The sequence below is a fragment of the Cnephaeus nilssonii genome (genome assembly GCF_951640355.1).
Source record: "Cnephaeus nilssonii genome assembly, chromosome: 22".
In the NCBI taxonomy this organism is placed as follows: Eukaryota; Metazoa; Chordata; class Mammalia; order Chiroptera; family Vespertilionidae; genus Cnephaeus; species Cnephaeus nilssonii.
The window spans coordinates 24,275,547-24,292,975 of record NC_137093.1 but is presented as its reverse complement, the minus strand read 5'-3'; the positions used below and the strand labels follow the sequence as shown (position 1 = coordinate 24,292,975).

The 17,429-nt window shown below is 57.4% G+C and overlaps 1 protein-coding gene across 1 annotated transcript in view; it reads left to right on the top strand.

Moving 5' to 3' along the window:
- Positions 1-9,380, top strand: part of MN1 (MN1 proto-oncogene, transcriptional regulator) — a 41,895-nt gene extending 32,515 nt beyond the window's left edge. The window contains exon 2 of the mRNA XM_079762234.1: positions 9,195-9,380. Within this exon, the coding sequence (XP_079618360.1) occupies positions 9,195-9,376 (182 nt within the window). The 3' untranslated portion in view covers positions 9,377-9,380. The remainder of the gene's footprint in view (positions 1-9,194) is intronic.
- The last annotated feature ends 8,049 nt before the right edge of the window (positions 9,381-17,429 follow it).

Sequence of the window (17,429 nt, the reverse complement as noted above, 5' to 3'; positions counted from 1 at the left end):
TGATCTTTGGAGCCTCCTCTTCCTCCGTGTCCGCTCAGGCCCCAAAGCAGGATCCCTGAGCTGGCCCCTGGTCACACGGGCGCTTGGAACAACCCTCTGCTTCTCCCACTGTAAAGCTTTGGACTCATCCTCTGCACCCCTCCCCTAGCATGTCCTCTACTCCGCAAAGCCTTCCTGGACCCCCCTGTCCCCTGGGTCCTGAGACACAGGGTGGCCTTGGGCTCCGAGGGCCATGATGCTGTTAGGTGTTTACCGGAGTATTTCTCCACGAGGCCCGGAGCTCTGTGCTGGGGTCGCCGTTCTGAGCCCGGAGCCCAGCACGCAGCCGGGGACACACGTTCACATGTAATGTTTTAGCCCATTGACTCCTTAGAGTGGTTCTCAACCTTCCTAATGCCACGACCCTTTGATACAGTTCCTCCTGTTGTGGTGACCCCCAACCATAACATTATTTTCGTTGCTACTTCATAACTGTAATTTTGCTACTGTGATGAATCGTAATGGAAATATCTGTGTTTTCTGATGGTCTTAGGCTCTACAGCAGCGGTTCTCAACCTCGTGACCCACAGGTTGACTGTCCCCTGCGAAGGCCTTTCTGGGGGATGGGGCAGAGCGCTGGGGAACTGCCTGGGTAAGCCCGCCACTCTGCCCCGCTGACCCCCCCCACGAGAAGGTCACAAAGGTCGCGCAGAGCCGCGGAGGGGAGAGCAGGGCAGAGGTCCCCCCAGAACCTCCACCCAGAGCATCGGCACTTCAGAAACTTGTTTTTTAAAATTCACACTCGTCACGGAGTCTGGTCTGTCCTCCAATGGGCTGGAAGCAACGAGGTTCTAATTCTGCAGAAATGCGTCCGTATGTTTGTCTTCCTTTATAAAAATGATGACGGTGGAGTGGCTCACCGGGTGACAGGCAGAGTGAGAGCCGGGAGCTCAGGAGGTGTCGGCTCTGGTGTTAGGTGGTTAGGGGCTCAGAGAGGGACGGTGTTCCTCCCAGGGTTACCCAGCGGTGGGTCCAATGCCGTGGGGCGATTTGGGGGTAAGAAGGTGAGAAGACACAGAGTGGGAGCGGCTATGCTAGAGACGGGGATGGAGAGAAGCACAAACGTAAGAATCATGCTGGCATACCGTTTCTTGGGGGCGTCCTTGGTGCCTGAAAGAGTGCTAAGTGCTTTGCTTACATTATCACCGGACCTTCCCGATGGCCCCATGAGCAATATACTTCTTCATACCCATTCCATGGATGAGAAAACGGAGCTTTGGAGAGGTTAATGTCCCCAGAGCTGAGGCTGAAACCCGGCGCCCCGGACTCGCTGTGCAATGCTCTCTCTGCACAAGCACCACCGTGGACGCTGTCAGGAGGAAGGTGCTGGCTGAGGGGGTCTGTCCCCAGCCCCCCAGTCTGTCACATCTCAGCAGCAGGCAGGCCAGGAGTGGCCCGGGGGGTGCGCAGGGCTGCGTCTGTCACGGGTCACTGGCCACGTGGCTGGAGGCACCAGGAAAAGGAGTCCAATCAGGCTCAGGCCGGGGAGAGGCGCCTGCCCGGTCCCTCCCGTGGACTCGGGTCCTCCTCCGCCACCCCCCGGCGTGTCTCCTCCTTCAGGGCTGGGGGGAGGCTCGGAATTCAGCCCCCCTCCGCATCCCCGCCCCACTCCCTCCCGCTCTCGGCAGCCTGGCTCCCGAGATGCCCTTGCTGCCTCGCCTCAGTGGAGCCCTCAGCCAGTTCTCAATCTAAATGACAGCTGCCCTCAGCCAAGTCAACTCCAATTAATTCCCGAAGCTTCCAGGGGCCTGGCTGAGCCTCTCATAGGCCGAGCTGCCCTAGTGCTGGCGGGCGGCTCCTCCTTCACCCCGGTGCAGTCCAGGAACGTGGGGTCTCAGGGACCCCCTCCGATCATGGACGGGGCGGCCCTCCCTGCCCCCTGGAGTCCCCACGTGTGCTGTGTGCTGGCCCCCATCCGATGGGGCCGATGGGGCACCTTTCGGGCAGCATCCACGGAGAAAGCATTGAACGGGCCTCGGGTTTTGTCCTCTGGTTACTCAGACACCCGGGGTGTTGGGTCCCCATTGATGAGCGTCAGGGCCTTTTCCAAAAAAAAATAAAATAGTAGTATGGATCTCCAAGAAGGAGAGGAGCAGGGAGAGGAAGGGAGAGATCAAGGGGAAGAGAGATTGAGGAAGAACGGGGGGTGGGGACAGGACAGATGGAACGAGAGAATGGGGAGAGGTAGGCCCTACCACGCTGGCCCCTGACATTTTGCGTTTTCACGGGACTTGGATAAAGCCACACGCGTTGGCCTCGGACAGACCTGGGTGGGAGTGACCCTGGCGCTGCCTCTGGCCGGCTGTGTGACTGGGGACCAGGGACGCTCCCGCCCCGAACCTCAGTTTACTGTCCTGTAAAACGAGTGGGAGCGTGGGGCCCTCTCTCCCTGGGTGTTGGGGGGGGGGGGGATCTGATGAGATGGAACGAAGCCCGGCCTGTACGGGGCCCAAGGTCATTGTTCGCGGTGACATCCTTGGAACTGGCCGGCGAACATGTGGCCAGTTTCCTTGTTCCGTGCCTCGGTTGTCATGGCGACACCATTGCTGGCCGTTGATGGGAGGGCACAGAAGGGGTGGGGGATGCAGATAGAAAGCTGGGCTTGAGGAGTGGCCAGTCCCCAGGCCCCTGGGAGATGGCCAGGGGGCGTGTCACTCAGGCTGCTGGCTCTTGGTCCCCGATCCTTGGAATTTGGGTGCTGGTCCCTGGGGCTCACGTGAAGGCATCTTAGTGTCCCTGATTTTGGAAGCCCCCCCATCTCCTCTCTACATTGAATGTAAAATCTCATCGCCCCCATGGATAGGAAGAGTCAGGGGGGGATTGTACATCCATCCACCCCCAGTCATTTGGGAGAGGACCCAATAGGCCCAGAGAGGGGGAGTGACTTGCTCAGGGTCACACAGCCACCAGGAGGGAGTGTTTGTCCACTTCTACAGGTGGGGAAACGGAGGCTCAGCAGGTTGCATTTGCCCAAGGTCACGGAGCTGGTGAAGGGTAGGGCTGAGATTCCGACGGAGGCGGGATTCGAACCGGGGCTTCCGCGTGCAGAGCAGGGGCTCCCCCAGAGCTGCCGAGCGTGGCGGAGGAGTGGAGCGGGGGTTTGGGTTTGCTGCCTCTCTGCTTGGTTGGTGGCTGAGGAGACCCTCTTGGTGCTGCCTGTGTGTAGCTTAGCTTTTCTGTTCCTGCCCCCGAGCCTGGCGGCAGGGTGTCCCCATCTCCCACATGGCCCCGGGGAGGGTCCTCCTGGGGGGTCGTGCATTCTGGGTGCAACGCCCAGACCCCCTTTCTTGGAGATGGGGAACAGGAGCGAGGAGCGTCTGGGGACATGGATGTGTCTGGGGGACCTGAGGGACTCCCGGGCTGCGGGACAGAGCTGCCGAGAGGACGTGGCTCAGCCCTGTGGCTCCCAGGCCTGCCTCTGCTTCTAGGCCCAGGGGCCCAGCCCCCTATTCCCTCCCTCCCCCCCCAAGCTGAGTGGCAGCTGTCACAGATACCAGCGTCTCCCCCGGTCAGGTCCAAATAAAGGAAAAACCAAAATACATTCGCCTTTGTCGGAATCCTGCGAGGGTGAGAGGGGCGAGAGTCATTCGCTATTGTGCTCTGGGGCCCACACTGCTCCTTACGTAAGCCTGGAGTTAAAAATACCCCTGGAATTCTAATTCCCCTGCTCTGCCTGGGATTGCACCCTGGCCCCCCACCCTCCCAGGCTCCGAGGGCAGGGGGTAGGGCGGGCCTCTGGGCCCCCGTGGAGGCGAAGAAACTCCCAGTAGCTCGGGCTGCCCTCAAAGCCCCGGGCTGTTCGACATCAGGGAGTGGAATAATCCCAAGAGCAGCCAAGCTTTTCCGAGGGCTCAGCGCCTGCTCCGTCTTCACCCGCATCATCTCGTTTAATCCTCCAACAGCCTGGGAAGTAGGTTCCCCTTTACAGCCTGAGTCAACACCTTGCCCAGGCCCCCCCTTTCTCACCCCCCGCCCCCCGGGATTAGCACCCAGGGAATCCTTGGCCCGGGCGCTCGCTGGAGCCCACTTTTGACTTCCACCACCTCCACTCTCCCCTCTGGTGAGCTGGGGTCAGGAGGAGGCCAGGCAGAAGTCCCCTTTCTGAGGGTTCGAGGACGGAGCAGTGGCTGCACATCCCAGAGGCACAATTGTCAGCCAGGGGGGCGAGCAGCTGCCCCCCCACGAGTTCTCCACGCCTGAGCCACGCGGCTCAGCCACATGGGAACCCGGTCCCGGGAATATTGAATACAGAGCAAAGGTGGTGATGGCCCTGTTTTGTGGACTCGAAAAAAGAGCCCTAGCCGGTTTGGCTCAGTGGACAGAGCGTCGGCCTGCAGCCCGGTTCGATTCCGGTCCAGGGCATGTACCTCGGTTGCAGGCTCCTCCCTGGCCGGGGCCCTATCAGATGTGTTTCTCTCACAAGATATTTCTTCCCGTCTTTCCCACTCTCTTCCACTCTCTGTAAAAATCAATGGAACAATATCCTTGGGTGAGGATTAAAATATATATATATATGAAAGAAAGGAAACTTGGCCCCCTCGGTGGGCGGCATCTCCAGGTGGAAATGAACAAGGAGATGTCCCCAGGTAAACAAATACAGTCTTTTTTTTTTAATTAAAAAAATATATATTTTATTGATTTATTTACAGAGAGGAAGGGAGAGGGATAGAGAGTTAGAAACATCAATGAGAGAGAAACATCGATCAGCCGCCTCCTGCACACCCCCCACTGGGGATGTGCCCGCAACCAAGGTACATGCCCTTGACCGGAATCGAACCTGGGACCCTTCAGTGTGCAGGCCAACGCTCTACCCACTGAGCCAAACCGGTCAGGGCAACAAATACAGTCTTGTCCCTTCTCCCTTCACCCCGGTCACGGCCAGCAGGGTCTCCACCCGGGCCGCAGGCCGGTTAACAATACAGGGCTCCCAGCGCCGGCGGGAGCGCGCTCCGTGCTGGGCAGCGCTCGGAGCCCTTTCCTCGGATCACTTCACCTTAATCTCCGACCTGCCTCCAGGACCGCCAGTCCTGTGACGTCCCCCCTTTTCTCGGACGGAGGCCCTGAGAGCCCAGGTGATGGGAGCCGGGTCCTGCGCCCGCAGACGGCAGGCGCCCTCCCCCTGGGTGAGGCCTGAGCGAGGACGGGCTCGCATTCCTTATTCATGCGCTCGCCCGCCTCGTTGGCACCGGCTGGGGCTGTCCTTCTCCCTTTCATGGGAGCCACTGTCCCCGCTGTGGATGGAGAAGCGCGGGGGACCAGATCCGAAGCAGGTCTCGGGATGGGAGCGGGGTGAGCGGCAGGCGGCCGGTACCTCCCTAGGGTGATACGACGTCGGTGGCAGGAATGACAGAAAGGAATTGGGGTGTCCGGTGAGGGGGTGGGTGTTGGGAAGGGGCTGGATGGCTCAGCAAGGACTTGTGCCCGTGAGGAAAGAATAGGAAGGGCCTTGGAGGGGAGGGAGAGCAGGGCATCCCAGCGCCAGGCCCTGCCCCTGTGTGGTGACGGATGCGGTCCCTTCTGGCCAGTGGGAAGGTGTCCTTCCAACTGTCCCAGAGTCCTTCCTGGCTGGGCAGGCGCTCCGTCCTGTGAGTCGGAAGCCCTCGCCTCTCCCCTGTGCTGCCTGCCTGGGTGAGGCACAGTCAGGGGGGTACATTCTGAGTTGATGACAGCCCTGCCTGCCTCTGGGACGCCCCCCCCCCCCGCACGCACAGCATCATGGGCTTTTTCATGGTTTCCCCCAGCTGCTCCGCACAGGGCCCGCCAGGAATCTCCACCCTAAGTCACAGATGAGGAAACGGAGGCCCTGCAGTTAGGGACCAGCTGCCCAGGTCTGGGGGTGTCCAGGAGTCCACCTTGGCCCCACCGCTAGGAATCCTGGGCCGAAAGGAGAGGGCAGGTCTCCTGGGTGGTACCCTGGCCCTAGATGACCCCTGGACAGCTCCCTGCCCCATGGAGCCTCAATCTTCCCATCTGTCAAGTGGGGAGGAAGGTTCTTCAGAGTCAGCGCGCGGGCCCCCCAGCCGAGTGCCTGCGGTACGTGGGGTGCCGTGCTGAACACACCAAGCCCGCCCCTCCCCCAGGCAGCCCGTCCGATGGGGGCGGCTGACAGCTAGCACGTGGAAAACACGACAACGCCATCAGGTTCCACGGTGTCTGCCTGTGCCAGGGCCGAGTAACTCCAGGGCTCCCCACCCCCCCCCCCAATCTGGGGAGCTTGGCGAGGGGGGCGGTTTATCTCTGGGTCCTGCCGTGGGGGCCGGCCTGCCTGCCGCCCCGGGAGCAGGGACGAGGGCCTCTCGGAGCCGGGGCAGGCCCCGACTTGAGACGGCTTCCGCGGGACTAATTTATCGGCAGCCGCTCGGCAGCCCGGGGGAGCCGCGGTCCCAGGGCGTGTCGGGTCCCCCCAGCTGGAATGAATCCGGCGGGAGGATGAGTTTGGTCATGCTTGGGTTGTCAAGAACCGAAGAATAATATTCCCTCTTGAAAAATATTCCCCGTGGATACCACACTCCCTTGTTCATCCCGGGCAGAAGCTGGGGAATCCTACGCCGGTGCTCTGTGACATCAGGCGAGCCCCTCACCCTCTCTGAGCCCCAGGGACCTCCTGTGACGTGGGGGGAAGGGTCACCCCGCTGCTGGGCTTGCTAGGGGCTGGGAGGAGATAATACCCGGAAGGGCTCCGCTGTGTGCTGATAAAATCCACCACCCTGTGCAAGAAGAGCAGCTGTCTCGGGTGTCGGTGTCTGGCTGCATCGGAGCCGTCTATGCGTTGGGAATAGAGCATCTTGAGAAAATTTGGCCATTCCGGTCCCTCTGGAACCATCACTCAGCAAACCCAGGTGGCAGAAGAGTCCCTAGGCCTCCCTGTAGCTCGGGAAATGCCGATGCTGCAGCCACGGAGCAAGAAAACCAGGGGACAGGAGCGTGGGTCTGGGCCTTGCCTTCCTTTGGCGGTGCCCACGTTGGCCAGCGGCCTTGGTTTCCTGCCTGTGAAATGGGCACACGCATTGCTGTGTCGGCTCCCGGAGATCGTGCGTGTAAAGCGAAGTCAGGAACCCCTCTCGGACTTGCTCCCTTTGGCAGACGCGATCCCTCCCGCCAACCCAGATCTTGCAGTGCTTGGAACAGAGCTCCTCTTGGGGGTGCTAAGCCGTGGAGTCACTGGGCGTCGACCGCGTGGGCCCCAGAGCCGACGTGTGAGGGCTGTGCGCCCGCGTGGCTAGAACCCAGGGCTCACGGTGCGCAGGGGAGCCTGAGTCGGAGGCGGCTTGCTTCCGGCTTACCTTCCCCCCCAGGAAGCCTGGCTCTGGGGTGCGTGGCCTCCCAGCTGCACCGCTAACTCACCGGGCTCATCGCCTGGGCTTCTCCTTCCGTGAAGCGGGGCGGAGACTCCAATGTCACGGACAGGACCGTGTCCGTCTAGCCATGTCCAAGGAGGGGGACGAGGCTTGGGGGCCTCTAGATGGGTGCAAGGACCCCTCGCCTTCTGACCTCCCCAGATACGAATGACAGTCCCAGAAGCCCTGTCTGGGGATCTCGCTGCAGACCAGGCGATGGGCAAGGCCCCAAGGGGAGAGGATGTCACCCCCACCTCAGCAACCAGGACCGGAGGCCGGGAGAGGGGAAGTGGCGGGGGCCTCGGCACAGGGTGGTGGGACCGGGACTCTAGCCCCCAGCCTGTGTGGCTCCACAGTGACTGTGCGATGGACGCTGGCTCCTCGGGGGGCGGGGGTGAGGGCTGAAGACAGTGTCTGCCTGGTTTCCTGCTGGATCCGCGGGGCTAGCACACACCTGGCACCTGGTCGGAGCTCCACAAAGGCCTATGCATGGCGTGAGTGAGGGAAGGAGCCAAGGAGAGAATTTCCTCTCCAGCCCCAGCTCCTCCCAGCATCCCAAAGCTGGGTGTCTCCAGGGCTCCAGGGAGGGGGCCCCAGACCCGGTTAGTCACAGCCTGGCCTTGGCTGCCTGAGCCCGTCTCTCTGGGAGGGTTTTTCTCGCTCTTAATCCCAGAGGCGAGATGGGCGAGGTGACTCCTGCCTGGCACAGGGCCCTGGGTATGGAGTTCAGTATCTGGGTGTGCTCTCTTGGCCCAACGTGGGCCCCCAACCCCAGCTTTTCTCATGGCTGCCGAGTCAGAAATTCACCTTCCGGGCTGTGTGACCTTGGGAAGGTCACCTCTCCTCTGAGACTCAGGCTGTCTAAAAGCGGAATAATGAGAATATTCGTCCGTATACAGTGTGTCTCAGAATAGAACCATTGGTCACCAGGCGGCAGTAAGTGAGCAGTCCTCCACAATGAGTGCTCTGTGCATCCCCTGCCTCAGAACTCCCAGGTCTTGCGCTCTTTGAGTCTAATTCATACTAAGGTGTGAATGGTTGTCAAGCAACCTTCCCCTCCAGTGTGTCTAACCCAGACATCTGTGTTTATTTCTGGTGCCATGTGACCGAGTGAGAAGGAAATGGAAGGGATTCTTTTGCTAAGGGTGTAGGGAGGAATAGACTCCCTCACCCTTATCACCCAAAGTCCCTTTGTACAGCACTTGGGGATGGGCAAAGGGCATTGGTCTGGTTGGGGGAATCCAGACTTTCAGTCTTCACTGCACTGAGCAGTTTGGCACCTTGTTAAGGAAGTTCCAGCACATGGCAGACCCTTAGCAAATGTCTTTCTGGAAGATGATGAGAGGATAGGCTGTGGTCTGGACCTGGACAGTGTTCCCTAACACCCTTTCATGGCATCTGACAAACTCCTACACATCCTGCAATGCCCAGTTTAGATGCCCCTCCTCCAGGAAACCTTCCCCACGTGGCTCAGGTCCAGCTAATCTTTTGGGGACTCTAGATCATCAGAGATGAGCAAACCCCGAGTCTGTCCGTCCCAACAATCCTATTTCCCAAGGGTGTCCAGGGGTGACCCAGCAGGAGGACTTCCGCTGGCTGAGGTCTCACAGCCGAATCAGAGGCAAGAGCGGGGGTAGATTTCAACCAGACATCTCCAGATCTCTTCAGAATGCCTTCAGGCACGACGAGAGGCCATGGATGCTGCCTCGCTCCTCATGCCTCTCCCACGCTGCCCGCCCCCCCCCCCCCCCCCCCGCCCCAGGGCCTCCTGCAGAGCCGAGCGTGCTGCTAACCCCTCTCTTCCTTCTTTCTCCACAGCCCATGACCTCCCCGCAAACAAGGCCTCCGCAGCCCAGCCCGGCAGCCATTTGCAGTGCCTGTCTGTCCACTGCACAGACGACGTGGGCGATGCCAAGGCCCGAGCCTCCGTGCCCACCTGGCGGTCCCTGCACTCGGATATTTCCAACAGATTCGGGACATTCGTGGCCGCCCTCACTTGAATCGACAAGAATGCCCCCCTCCCCCACCAGGCCCTTCCCTCCCCCACCCCTCTCCTCTCCTCCCCCCCCCCCCGACCCCGTCCCACCCCCACACCTCGAATAATTTGAGAGGGCCACTATTGCTGAGTGAATGAATTATTTTCTAGATTGGTACCTGCGTAGTGGCATATGGACCGGAAAGGGTTAATTTAAAGGGAAAAAAAAAAAAAAGAAAAACAACCTCAAACATTTTTTTTTTTTAAAAAGAGAAACTCTGTCTGCCACAGTATGTTACCAGTGTTAACCCTTCTGCAGTTAGCAAACTTTGGCGTAAGCCTTTTCCTTGCTTAGAGAATTCCCCTTTTTTCTGTCACCTTGGCGTACGGTTTTTGTTTTATTTCCATGCTGCTGTATGTCCAAGTATTGTTACTTCATAATAAGACAAGAGTTGCTTTCCTTTTTTATTCTCTTTTCTTCTTATTCCCGCCCCCCCCGACCCCCGCCTTTTTTTTTTTTTTCCTTCCCTTTCTTTTTCTTTTTTTTTTTTTTTTTTGCTTTGTTCACTGCTTATTAAAATGGAAATCCTGGAGAAGAGTAGTCCTGGAATATTGCCGGGTGAAAGTCAAATTGTCATCACAATATTATATATTGACATCCAACTGTCATCAGTGAGGCAGGAGCCAAACAATGAATGCCCCCCTTAGGTATTCCACCGGGGATTTTGTTTTGTCTGTTCCCTAAGAAAAGAGAGAGACAGAGAGAGAGAGAGAGAGAGCGAGCTTTCTGCTAGCAGCCGCCCCTCTCTGCACTGAGGTGATGACGTGGCCAGCCCGCTCTGCGGGAAGGACTCAGAATGCTTGACAGCGGCGTTTTTTTCTCCTTTTCTGGGCCTCTCCACAAATGCCCGGGCTCCGAATTTTCACGCTATGCTGAGCAGCCCTGGTCTGCATGGGGGAGGGGGGCCTTCCAGCCTGCAGAGTCTCTGGGGTGGGGGTGGGGGGTGCTCCGGGCTCCAGCTCTGCTACAGCCAAGGCCGCTGGGGCTTGGGTGCTGGAGTTGGGGGGCGAATCAATGCTTAGCCGTTGACCTTTGGTGACAGCTGTTCCCAGCCAGGCATCCCTAGGGAAGGAGGCGGGGGGGCCTGGGTGTATCTCCCCCACCTGTTCTCATGGGTCCCCACTCTGATCTATTTTACCACCTCCAATCTGGGCAACGCCCCATCCCCGGAAAGAAGGAGGGAGCCCCAGGCTCAGCTTGCTGAGCCCCCTCTCCAAGCCTGGGAATTTTTATTTTTATTTTTTTTTGCTGGGTTTTGCAGACTGCTGGGGGTCAGAGGGAGGGTAAAGGGAATATAACTCATGACTTGGATACCTGGGCCTTGTTTTTTTGAACCCTGGAATTCCACCATCCCCCCCCCCCCCCCCCCTTTTTGACTTAACCTCACTCTATTGCAAAATTAGAGCCACATCCCATGTGTCTCATGGAGAATTAACTTTTTGAGAAGTGATGAGGGGGGCTGGGCGAGTGGGGCTCCTGGACCCGCAAGGCATGCTACCTGGGCCTCCCTGAGGGTGGTCACCAGAGGCTCAGGGTGACAGGAGCGGGCACCTTGGGGTGCTGTTGATGCTTAGGAGGGTCTTGAATGACCTGAGGGGATGGGGGGGGCATTGAGATTCCAGGGGTGGGTCAGATAGGAAGTGACTGGTATCATTCCACCCAAATCGGCGGCCCCTATTTTACTGTTTTTTGTTAACGACCACGGCTTACTAAATCCCCCATTTTGAGCCTCATCTCATCTCCCCTTTTGCTCCCCTCACCCCCACCCCCCAGGTCCCAGAGTTTGCAGACCTGGCTTTTTTTAGCAAGTGACCTGAAGGCTTTGGGCTCACCATACAACACTCAGATTGTTTATTTCAAAGAACTTTTCAGCCAAGGGAGGGGACAAGAGCGTCTAGAAAAATCTTGCTCTTTCCATAGCTACCCCCCCCCGCCCCCCGCCCCTTCTTTCCTTCTGCCGGCCTTTTTGGCTCGGGTCCGAGTCTGGACAGTGCAAGGTCCTGGCCTGGGTCGGTCTGCCCAGGGGCTGACCCCCCCACGGCAGAGGGCAGGCCCAAGCCGGCGGTGTGACTTTATCAGAAGAAGGTGTGTGAGCGGATTCAGGTCCAAAGGAGAGAAAAGGGGGGTGGGGACGTCCCCTGCTGTCACTGGCTGCAGGGGCATCAGCCAGTCGGAGCAACACCCCACGCCCCCTCCCATCCCGCCATGTACAGCTGCTTGAGAGCTTCATCATTTTTTTTTTTTTTTTAAAAACAGGAATGATTTCTCCTCAATGGCTTCAGGCCGGGGAGCCAAGCATCTTGACTTCTGTCTTTTTGACTTTGCCCAGCGTCGAGTCCATCGGCTCGTGGCCGTCGCAACCTCAGAAACACCTGAAGTTTAAAACTTTCTCGCTCCCCCCCGCCCCCCCCCTGGCCCGGACCCCGGAATGGAACAGCTTTAAAAATAGCCTTAAGCAAAAGGATGTTATTTCATTAAATTTGGTTCAATGGAAAGAATAAAAGCAAATTAAAAACACACCCAGCCCACGAGATTCCAAACACTGGTAATTGGTACTGCATCGTAAAAGACTCTTCGGGAAAAGAAAACGAAAATGTTCTTGCACATGTAAAATATGAAAACTTAACTCTGCTGTGTGTTAGGCAATCCTGTAATCTTTTTTGACTCTTAAAGAAAAAGAAGTTCATTTCTGAAATGCTTGGTTGGGAGACTGTGACAATAGCTCATGAAATTGAGTGTTATTTTTTTCTTTCTTTTTTTAAAAAAAATATGTAAAGTGCAGTCTTCTGTATTCATGCATATTGTATATACCTGTATATGTTTTCCTGAGCAGCTAAATAACAATAAATATGACGTTAATGGTGACTGTGGTACGTTTGTGGGCGGGGCTTTGCTTTATTTCCCCCTCCCCCCCCCCTTCCGCACGCCTCCCCTTTGCCTGTAGGTCGCTTCAAATGACGTGGGAGATGAGAGCGTAAGTCTGGATGCTGTCGTGTGTGTGCGTGCATGCATGTGTGTGAGTGTACATGCGTGTGTTGACGCGAGTCTAAGTTGGGTCATAGCACTATGGACATTTGGGTGGGGGACCCTTCGGGGTGGGGCTGTCCTGAGCACTGTAGGGTGTTGAGCAGCACCCTTGGCCTGGAGATGCCAGTAGCACCTCCTCCCCTCACCCCCCTCCATCCCCTTGTGACAACCAAAACATTGCTCAGTGTCCCCTGGGAGGCATCTGATGAATAGTATCTGATTATTATGGGCCGGGGGGGGGGGGGGGGAGTATGGGGAGACCCACCCCAGGTGGCTGTGCTGTGTGATGGCTCTTTTTTTTTTTGAGTCTTTGAGTCCAGTTTCAGAAACCGGAAAGCTTTGTTATCTTCCTGCGAGTCATGCGGCTGCTCCGTGCCTCCATGTTCTCATCTGTGAAATGGGTCTAACCAGGCGAGCTGTTCTAGAAGACAATGCGGTATGTGTGGCAGGCCCCACGTGCACACATGGTGAGCGCCGTGCCAGGACCGGAGCCTGGCGCCGCTGACGGCGTGCCGGAGTCTGTTTCTCCCGGGTTGGTGGCTGGTTCCGCTGCGTGTGGCCCTGGCCCTGGGTGGACAAGTGGTTCAACCCCAGTCTCCATTTTCCTGTCTCTGAAATGGAGCAAGTAACATCCAGCGTGGAGGCTACTGTGAGCACCAGCCCCCTGTGTCAGCTCTTACACCCTTAAGAGCTCTGTCTGTCCCAGGGCCTTTGGGCAGTAGCTTCCCTCGGACACCGGCAGCCTGAGGCTTGAGGGCATTGCAGAACCTTCCTCTACGAAGGGGAGAATGGAGGGAAAAGGAAGACATGTTAAAAGGGAGGGGACTGTGTCCCATAACGAACGGCACCAAGGATGGGAAATACTCTGAGAGATTCGTGGACCCCATGTGGGAGGCTTAGGCAAGGCTTCCTCCAGCAGGCCCTGTCCAGGTGGGGTTTTGACGGAGGAAGAGGAGTTCGTCCTCTTCATTCCAGCATATCAACTGACCCCAGTTTGGCAGCCATTTTGTTGTGTTCCTCCCCCTTCGGCCTTTTAAAGTTCTCTTGGTATGTGCGACGACATATTCGTCAGAATAGAAAGTTGTAGGGACAAGGCCTCTCTATTCACTTTAATTTGGAAGAGCTTAAAAGTCTCTTTAACCTTTAAAGGTCTCCCGCTCAGAGTGACAGTGGTATATGATCATGGTCTGAGCCCAAGGAAGGGAAGGAAAGCGGAAGAAGGATGAGCCGCGGGGATGGGCATTGGGGAGACTTGAGGTTCGTGTGAAATGAATGGATGAGTGAGTGAGTGAATTCATGTCTCAGAGGACGAAGAACCGAAAGAACCACATGACGTGGGCCCGTAACCTCGGGATGGATATTGGTCCTGGGGAGGGAGGGCCAGGCCAGGGCTCCCGCAGCGGGCTGGGACATCCTGCTAGCTTGGCCTTCCCATGTTGGCAGAGAAACCCCATCTTCGCCAGATATCCCCCCTCGGAATGGCTGCCTCCCTTTTGGGCACCAACAACTCCGGAGGCCTGAGAGGCAGTCTCCTGGGAGGGGATGGGGGGGGGGGGGGGTCAGCGGGATCCTCGAGAGCTAGGGGCAGGTGCAAGAAAGACACCCCATCCCACTTTCTTTGAACAAAGATTAGAAATATTCACAAGGCCGGAGTGAAACATGGATTTCCTTAACTGACCAGGGGATCAGCAGGAAGAACCCCACCCGGGGCACCCCAATCGAGTGTAGTGGAGAGAGAGAGACGGTGTGGGAGGTGTCAAACCGTTGCCCCTAGACCAGGCTGATCTGAGCGGGCGGTGATAGGGGCGAGTCCCAAACTCTGCAATGATAACGCGGTGTGAGAGGATGGGTTTAAGACCCCGATTCTGCAATTATGTCCTGTGGGGCTGGCCCAGGAACCTGGAGGAAAATTTTAAATTGGTATAAAAATGTACATAACACCGAATTCTCCATTTCAATGATTTTCGCGTGCATGATTCGGTGGCTTTTTTCGTGTATTCACAGTGTTGTGCCAACACGATTCCTATCCAATTAAGAAAGGAACCTCGGACTGATTTCCAGTTCATCCCCACGATCCCCCTCCTTCCAGCCCCTAACGGGCGCTCCGTGGCTTTGCCCAGTCTGGACATTCCATGTACATGGAATCATGTTTATGTGGCCTCTGCTGTCAGACTGCTTTTTCTTAGCATAATGCTTTCAAGGTTCATTCCTTTTTATGGCCGAAGACAACTCCATGGTTGGAATAGACCACGTTGTGTGTATCCGTTTCCCAGTGGGTGGAGTTAGAATTGTTTCCCCATCTTGACTATTATACATGCTGCTGCCACGGAGCATCGGTGTGTGGGTTATGGTGGGAACACACATTTTCAATTCTCCGGGGCATGCACACCTGGGAGTGGGATTCCCCGGCCGCACGGGAGCTCCGTGTTCCACTTTTTGAGGAACTGCCAACCTCTTTCCACAGCAGCGTCCCCCATTTTACATCCTGGGAGGAGTTTTTCGTTTATTTAGCCCCGTGTTCCCCACCCCACCCCCTTTGTGCACGTTAAACACGGAGGTATCATTGCTATTACGTCGAGGCCAACTGCTGTGTGAGTGTGGGGGACACCCTTGCCTGTTATCAGAACCTGTGCAGCCAAGAGTTAGGATCCCTTAGGCCAGTGGTCGGCAAACTCCTTCGTCAACAGAGCCAAATATCAACAGTACAACGGTTGAAATTTATTTGGAGAGCTAAATTTTTTAAATGTAAACTTCTTCTAACGCCACTTCTTCAAAATAGACTCGCCCAGGCCCTGGTATTTTGTGGAAGAGCCACACTCAAGGGGCCTAAGAGCCGCATGTGGCTCGCGAGCCGCAGTTTGCCGACCACTGCCTTCGTGCGCACCAAGTGCTGGCCGGATGCTTACGCTGCACGTTCAATGCTCAGAAAGCTGTGGGCCAAGGTCACCGGGGAGGTGAGTGGCTGGCCGCATGCACATTTGGGGAGCTCAGAGTTTGTGTGCTGGCTGGGGGCAGGGGGAGGGGTCACCTTCTTTTATTTTTACCTATTGTAGGGGTTTGAGCAAACAGGGATAACCTCCCGGCTCCCAGCTCCCAGCCAGGCCTGTGGCCACCTTGTTTTTTTAGGGAGAGCGGGGACCCCAGAGGGAGGCTGTCCAGGTAGGGTGCCAGCCTCCCTCTATGACGTGGGAGGTGCTGGGGAGAAGATAGGGGCTGGGTGGCAGGTGGTCCCTCAGCTCACTGGCTGGGTGGCTGCTCTCTGAGCCTCAGTTTCCTCATCTGCAAAATGGGGCCAGTTCTAGCCCCCACCACACAGAGAGGTAAGGCCTCCGTGCGGTAAGCGGGCTTTGCCCAGGGGCTGCTCTGAGCAAACGTCCAGTCCGTGTCCGCTGCTGCGGGGGTAGAACGAACCGTTACGTGCCTCAGTTTCTCCTGGTGCAAAGGGAGGTACAGCAATAACAGGAAACAGCCGTGTGAGGCTTGCTTGCTCCAAGGGGCCTTGCGCGGGTGAATCCTATTAACAGCTGATGAATTACGTTAATAGCTCGTCATTACACGAGGGGCCCCATTCTCCAGAGGAGGAAGCCGAGACGCAGAGAGGGAAAGCCACCTGGCCAAGGTCACCTGGGCACTTGCTGGAGGATTCAGTCGTGCTAAGCACAGGCCCAAGCTGGGCCTTCCGATTTCAGGGGCCAGGTCTTCCTACCCTCCCTGCTCCGCGCTGGGCCCGGCACACAGTCACCGCTCTGTGGCGTGCCCTGGGCAGGGCCCGGCCACACCTCCCCCATCCCTTTGGCGCGTGTTGGCTGCGGAGGCAGGGAGGAGAGGCTGGGGTGGGGAGGAGAGGCTGTGGAGGAGAGGCTGGGCGGGGAGGCTTTTGTGGGGCTCGCGTCCTGCACGTCTGGCCGGTGGTAGGAGAGCTGGGGGGCCGCAGGGACCGCCGGGACCCATGCCGCTGGGAGCTGTGGCTGCGGCCTTTGTCCTCTCCGTGACAGCCCCTCCCCGTGGGGTGGAGGAGCCTGACCCCGACGGGAATCTCACCCGCACGAGCCCATTCTTCCCGGTGCCTCCGGAGCCCCCTCCAGCTGCCCCGAGCAACCCCCTCGCCTCCAGCCTTTGTCCCAAAGAGGACCCCTCAGGAGCTCTGAGCCCCTCAGAGGACAAAGGGCTCATTGAGGCGCCGAGGCCGGGCAGCGGGGGAGGAGAAGGGTGCAGGGCAGAGTGACGGACGATAGTGGACAGGACTGGAGTGCCCAGGGGCCAGGTTCGAATCTTGCTCTCGCCACGCAAACTCCGCATGGTCCCGAGGACCTTGCCTCTGGGAGCCTCGATTTACCCATCTGTGAAATAGGGTGAATAAGGGATGGTGAGAGCCCACACTGGCTGGCTATTGCCTGTAACGTATATTCATAATGTGTGGTGTTGAATATTGTTAATATGGATCCCAAGGCCACCATTGTGTATGGAAACCCCTGGGTCCGGCTGTGTTCCCCAATCTGGAATTTGGGAGAAGCACAAAGGTGGGCTTATACCATGTGCTCAGAGAGACCCTCAAGGGGCTGTAATCATATGTTGGAAGCCATCGGAATACTCTGGCTAGGTGGGATAAAGAAAGACCTCTAGGCCACACACATTTGGGAAAAACTTTCTGATGCTGGAGCCTTTTTGAGTTTCAGAATTGCATCTAACGGAACGTTATCCTTCCTGGATAGAATTCATTCATTCACTCAGCAAATATTTACTGAGCATTGACTAGGTGCCAGACACGGCTTCAGGCCCGGGAAATCCGGGGGCTCACACTGAGGTGTGTGGGGTGCTGTCTATACCTGCATCTACCTGCACCCAGTCTTTGAGGAAGTTCCAGTCAAGTGCACAGGCCCCTCTTCTCCCAGCCCAGATACATTTCTAGAAAGTTCCAGACGCTGAGACCAGAGGCCGTGACTCTGATCACCCCTTGACAAGCGGCCAGAGGGTAGGGTGTCTGTGACAG